Consider the following 7,150-nt stretch of genomic DNA (forward strand, 5'->3'; position numbering starts at 1 on the left):
ATGTGGAATTTGAGAAACAAAAGGGAGGATCATGGGGCAAGAGAGGAAAAATAAAATAAGACAAAATTAGAGGAGAAGACAAACCATAAGAGTCTCTTATTCATAGTAAACAAACTGAGGGTGGCTGGAAGGAAGAGGGATAAGGGGATGAGGTAAGAGGGTGAAGAATATAAGGAGGGCATATGATGTAATAAGTGTTAGGGTCTGTGATCAAAGGAACAAGACTGATGCAAAGCGAACATCAAGCAAAGCTTTATTTCGTGCCAAGCATCAAAAATCAAACCAACCAGTAGGGGCCGTCTCTTACAAAGAGGCGACGACGACGAGGACAGACTCTCCTCCTCTGATGAGGCTGCTTCCCAGGACAAGGCTGCTCCCCGAGGGCTACACTAACAACTACGCCCCCAACGACGCCACTGGCGGTGGCAAGGCCACTCCCAATGACTATCACCCAACGACTACCCCAACGACTACTGCTACTACTCCCCCCAACCCAGCCTCACAGACTAACCTTTATAGAGGTAGTTGAGCCCGGCCCACACACCGGTGGCCAAAGAGATTGCAACACACAGGGAAAACTGCACAGTCATTCTCCATCGGCAATATGAGTGACCAACTGAATTTCAATTCACCACAGTAAATATATGCATGCCTCACTGATTGGATGTCTCCATCCGGCCTGGCACGCCCCTATATCCAAGGTTTGCAAGTAAGTTCCTCTGGGAGGGGTGGGGTCCTTCTGCCGCTGCCTTTGGTTCGGAAATCCCGCCTCCTCACCACCAAGCCAGCAGGGAAAGGCCCTGCCCCCACCCACCTACTCCCTATCCTCACCTGGAAGTGGACCCGTTGAGCGGAGGCATCCATTTCTCATGTCAGAGCAACGTCAGAACAACCAACTACCCGCTAAGGAGGCTGTTCCACCCCCTAAGATATGGATCCATCATTCCCAGAGCCCCACACCACCAGCCAAGAGTTGGACCCCACAGGTTTAGATTTCACCCCTGTTGGCCAATATTATTTCTCTGCTGGCTACATGTACGACTCTCTGTACCAAGAACTGGACCTGGACTCTCTTCATGAAGATCTTTCCCATTCCATGCCAGGTACCATGACAGTGACCTAAGCAAACACACATGAATCCCACCTGACTGCTGAACCAGAGGATCTCAGAGAGGCTGAATGAAAGGAGCTCAAATCCGAGCTCACTAAAGTGGAAGAGGAAGTTATAACGCTACGCCACGCTCTGGCAGCCAAAGAAAGATGTTGCATGGAGCTCAAGAGGAAGCTGGGCCTCATAGCCTTGGTGGGGCTAAGGCAGAATCTGTCCAAAGGCTGGCCTGATGTTCAAGTCTCCAGTGTTTACATGAAACAAAAGACATCAGCTGCCCTGTCCACCATGGGTTCTGCCATTCGCAGGAAGCTTGGAGACATGAAGAAGTCAACCACATTCAGATCTTTTGAAGGTCTGATGGGGGCAATCAAGTCCAGAGTTGCGGGTGACAGAGAGTTTAGCAGTAACTGCCTTCCTTCTTCAGCTGGGAGTGGAGATGATTCGCTCCTAGCTTCAGGGAGTAGGGACGATCCACTTCCACTTTCCAGGAGTGGGAATGATCCAGTTCAGTGGAGTGGAGTCGATCCAGTTCTGAGGAGTAGAGATGATCTGGTTGCAGTCAGTGGGCATGACCTTCTGCCCTTTCTGGAGCCAGAATGAACCCCTTGGTTACCTTGCCTGGCCACCTAACTAGTGCAAGAACTCCTTTTCCTCATCACAATTGCGACTCTGCCTATCAAAAACAACTAAACCACAATGTTAAAGTTAATTCAGGAAATGGACAGAGGCCAGTTTTGAGAACAATAATTCCCATTTGTATATATGTATTTGCTGTTGTTGAGAGAGAGACCCCAACATTCTGTACCAGTTATTTTACACTAAAGTTAGTAGATGAAATGTATTGCTGTACTAGCCTTCTGGAGTTGCATTTAAATGGACAGGACAATGGCTTCAGAGAGATTTTGGGCCCACCCCCACTCTTTTTCAGAAAAACTACTCTATTTATAATGTCAAAGTAGCTTTCTTTTTAAAACTGGAAAAAGGTATGAAATAATCTGTAATTTTATCCCCTCCTCATTTCCTTCCTGCCCTAAATCTCAAAATAAATCTTGAAGCTCTACCTGGCCTACAATTTTTACTTTAAAAAGGATGATCAAGAACACTCCTTTCCTCTGAGACCCTCAGAAAGGAAAAATATTAGTAGATTAGTTTTTGCATAATATTTTAGCTTTTAAAACTTGATTTTTTTTAAGCTCTTAATTAAGCAAAGTAACTTTAGCATCAATTTAGGGGATTGTTACTTTGGACTCAAGCTGAAACTGCAACTTTATTTTGCCTTGTGCTTCTTAATCTTTTTATGTATGGAAGTTTAACTGTTGAAGCAGCATGTGTCTACCACAACAGCATGCCACCTTAAAAAAAAAAAAAATGGTTCTCTGTTCTGCAGCAATTCCTAGTTTGTTACTACCTCCAGTTGAGGGGCTAGAAGGAAAATAGCATAGCCAAATTCAAGAAAGATAAACCCCTGTCTTAAGCAACAATGCAACATTTAAAACAGAATGCTCATTTCCTGTAATGCTGGCCCTTATGCCTCTGAGGGTGCTTAACTGATTTTATACATCACTGGTGTCTTTGAATCCCAAGTCTGTCCTCTTTTAAAACTGACCCCAACTGAGAAGGAAATACAACTTGAGCCCTCAGGGGATTTGGGGAGGGGTGCATAGGGAAGGGATTCCTTTTCCAATTTCAAAATGCCAGACCCAGCAGCTACTTTCACTCCTCCAGTCACATTGCCTGAAATAGAAGTCTGTGTCTTTTTAATTTTCAGCAGGGGTATAGGAACTTTATTTTCTTGGGATATATTATAACATGTCACCACCACCTAAAGGTTGTCCCTCCAATCTAAGAAGGTGATCTTGTTTTGTTGATTCTTAAATGCCTCCCTATTCTTTGGTTTTCCTTTAAGCAAAACCAAAAACCACAGTAAACGCAAAAGCATTTGGTAAACTATAAAGTCACTTGTGTATCTCAACCTCTACAGATTTCTAAACACAAAGTTTTGCTTGGATTAAAACAAGATATTCCACTGTTTACATGTTTGTTTCTTACTTTGTAGTATTCATCAACCAAAATGTTTTTTTCTGTGCTAAAGAACTAAACACAAACTTGCAACATACATAAAGTAGCCCAACAGGCAAAAGCTTTGATCTCATACTGTAGAAAGCCTGGTGTTAGGGAAAATCTCAGGCTGACATCCTGGGCCAAACACCGAATATGTTCTATTTTATTTAATAATTCAAGCAAGTGTAGTAACAGTTTTCCCCAATAAATCTTCAACTCCCTAAGAGCAGTAAAGAAATATCTCTTTTTATTCATCATTTTATTCCCATGCCTGGCTCTAGAAACACTTGTTGAATTAATGAAGGAATGAATATCACATATTTTAGACATTGAATCTTGGACCCAAAAGTTTATCAACAACTTGCTGACAAGTTCCTCCCACTTTTAAACAAAGCATTTTGCTTCTCTATTCAAAGATAATTTAAGGGTCACCTCAGTGGCTCAGTCAGTTAAGTATCTGCCCATGACCAGCACGGTCATGCTCCTAGGGTACTGGGATTGAGCCCCACACTGGGCTCCCTGTCCCCAGGGGATTCTATTTGTCCCTCTCCTTCACCCCTGCTCTTGTGCTCTCTCACTCTCTGTCTCAAATAAAATCATTTTTAAAAAGTGATAATTTAAGACCCTATCATGTGTCAGGCCTGGTGCCAAGCTCTGAAAGCACTGAAATTAAGCATGGTCCATGCTTTTTAGAAATGGATTCTCAAATCACTATGATTCCCTGCAGTAGGTACTACAATAGGGGAAGTCTGTGAAGAAAGTGGTTTCAACTCTGTCTCGATAGAAAGATTTCAGAGACTCAGAGAAGATTTCAGAGAGGCAGAAAGTCATAGAATACTAGCAGGAATTTGCCAGACTGATAAGTGTAGAACACTGCAGATAATATCTGGAAAAACTAAGTCATGTAGGAATGTAATAGAATGGCACGTTCCAGGAAATACCAATAAGTCATTGGGTCAAGAGAGAGACGAGAGTAGAGAAATAGCATGGGGCAAGATCATAAATAGTTTTATATACTCTCAGTAATTCTGTAGGGAATAGAAAGGCATTGAAGGTGCTTAAGTTAAATGAGTTTTAGATCACTCTGGTCATTATAGAAATAGATTGAGAAGTATTAAGAGATAGAATCTCTGACTTAGGAAACAACTGCAAAGGAGAGAGGGATGGATAAATTTGCAAGTTGATAAGGATGTAGAATTAAAGAGTTAATACTAACAATAATGGAGCTGTGCAGTTTTGTTTTGGCTCTTTTATTGGATTTCAGCATACCTGCATCAGTAGTCATGGACATTAGATAAATGATCTCTGTGAACACTTGGATACTGGATTAAAGGTTTCCTCCAGACTTCCTTTCTTCTACTTGGTTCTACTCTTCTCATGTGTTGCTTTTTCTCATTCTGTAATCTATCTTCATAATTTGATCCCTTCTGTTCATCTAGCCCTATCTGGATCTTGTAGCCTAGCTTCAGTCTATTTAACTTTAACCTGACCACTTCAGGATGCAATTTCCTCTACTTCCTGGAATATGTGAACCTTCAAAGATGCCCATTCCTAGGTCTGGCTCAACTCCTAAGAACCACTGGTTGAGAGGGATAGTGGAACAAAATTCCCTGAGGCTCTGTTTTCTTGGTCTTCCACTGCCCATATGAGTGTAGGGGTTGGGGTAGAAGGTGGAGACAGGGTCAAAAGTTCTAATTCTCACAGATGACACTCCACATGCAACTGGTAGGATGGGAGTAGAATACAAAGCCCTTGTACATTAGCATCATACACACCCACAGCAAACTGCTAACATCATTCCTAGAGAAATTGACCAGCAACTTCTGGAGGATACTTTACTTCTAAGCTCCAGATTTGACAGAAACTATATCACACACCTATTCTCATGGTTTATATGAACTGCAGAGAAGTGAGCAGTGACCTCTGGCTCATAACTTTGTAGGTCTTCTGATAATGATAGTCAATGTTCTTGATGGTTCTACCCATCAAGGAGAGGGTGCTACGTGTTGATTCTGCCAGGATATGAGGTCAGTTTTATCTGGACTATGAAAGTATAGTTCTTGCCCATGAACTCCTATGTAAGAAAAAAGGATGAGTGCCACTCTATCAAAACTACTGGAGCTGGGGCTCCTGGGTGGTTCAGTTGGTTAAGCATCCAGCTCTTGGTTTTGGCTCAGCTTGTGATCTCATGGGTTGTGATGTTGAGTGCTGGGTCGGGTTCCATGCTCAGTGGGGAGTCAGCTTGAGAATTCTCTCCCTCTGCCCTCCTCCACCTCATCTCAAATAAATAAATCTTGAAAAAAAAAAAAACTACTGGAATCTTAATGCAGTCATCAGATCTGAGATCATGCCCCATTCCGGCTAACTAGAGGCTTTGTGGGAAACTCAGTGATACCACAACTTCTAGTGTCCAGAGCCTCATTCACATAAGCCAAGAGATGAGTGGAAGAATGCCTTACAAATAATGGCCAGCTAGTACAAGCACATTATCCTACAACTTGATAACCTCTCAGAAATTACTAAGCAGGTCCCAGTCAAAAATGCCTGGCAATTCCTGAGAGTTCACCAGGTAACTTAAAGGTTCATTACCTGTTTATTTCTACTACCATTTAAATAATTGACCATCTCAAGAAGAGAAATCGGTTCTTCTGGAAGTTGAAGGTTTTGATTACCTCCACCCCAGTCCTGGCTACCCTGCCTTAGACCCATGGCTTTGAAAGCAATGCATCCAAGATAGTGCCACCTCTTCAAGGATACCCTCCTCTTTTCTTTCTCCTACTCCCAAAACTTGAAGCCAATTGGAGAAGAAATAGTTACCTAACTTAGGGGAAAAATTCAGACTTGTCTGAGCTAAACTTTCTTTTTAGAACATTAGAACTAAGAGACAAGACTCAGTCAGATGGGAACTGATCTGTGCGATCATACACATGTAGGCTTTACAGCTAGGACAAAGAGGCTCCTTACTTACAGAGGAAAGCCCATCAGAATAACGTCAGACCTGTTCACAGAGATCTGGCAAGCCAGAAAGGGCTGGCAAGATACATTCAGGGCACTAAATGAGAAGAACATGCAGCCAAGAATACTTTATCCAGCAAGACTGACATTCAAAATGGATGGAGAGATAAAGAGTTTCCAAGACCGGCAAGGCTTAAAAGACTATGCAACCACCAAGGCAACACTGCAGGAAATATTAAGGGGGAGTTCTATAAAAGAAGAAAAATCCTAAAAATAGCATTGAACAGAAATATAGAGACAATCTACAGAAAGAAAGACTTCAAAGGTAACACGATGTCAATAAAAACGTATCTATCAATAATCACTCTCAATTGGAATGGCCTAAATGAGCCCATAAAATGGCACAGGGTTGCAGATTGGATAAAATGACAGGACCCATCCATATGTTGTCTACAAGAGACCCATTTTGAACCTAAAGATACATCCAGACTGAAAGTGAAGGGATGGAGAAGCATCTTTCATGTCAATGGGCCTCAAAAGAAGGCTGGGGTAGCGATTCTCATAGCAGATAAATTAGATTTTAAACTAAAGACTGTAGTCAGAGATACAGAAGGACACTACATCATTCTTAAAGGGACTGTTCACCAAGATGGTCTAACAATAGTAAATATCTATGCTTCCAATATGGAAGCAGCCAATTACATAAGAAAACTGTTAATCAAGATAAAGAGTCATATTGATATGAATACATTAATCGTAGGAGATCTTAACACGCCTCTCTCAGAAATAGACAGATCATCGAAGCAGAAAATCAATAAAGAAACAAGAGCATTGAATGACACATTGGACCAGATGGACCTCATAGATATATACAGAACATTCCACCCTAAAACAACAGAATACTCATTCTTCTCAAGTGCACATGGAACCTTCTCAAGAATAGACCACATACTGGGTCACAAATCAGGACTCAACCGATACCAAAAGACTGAGATTATTCCCTGCATATTCTCAGATCACAAT

General features: G+C 41.9%; 1 protein-coding gene across 1 annotated transcript; it reads left to right on the top strand.

Moving 5' to 3' along the window:
* Nucleotides 1–737: 737 nt before the first annotated feature.
* LOC116863470 (tumor protein D55-like) lies at nt 738–1,711 on the top strand. Its single transcript, XM_032850917.1, is given in 1 exon segment — nt 738–1,711. A coding segment is annotated over 1 exon segment (780 nt). The 5' UTR covers nt 738–931.
* Nucleotides 1,712–7,150: the final 5,439 nt, after the last annotated feature.

The sequence above is a fragment of the Lontra canadensis genome, unplaced genomic scaffold (genome assembly GCF_010015895.1).
Source record: "Lontra canadensis isolate GAN:19392208 unplaced genomic scaffold, GSC_riverotter_1.0 scaffold1293, whole genome shotgun sequence".
NCBI lineage: Eukaryota > Metazoa > Chordata > Mammalia > Carnivora > Mustelidae > Lontra > Lontra canadensis.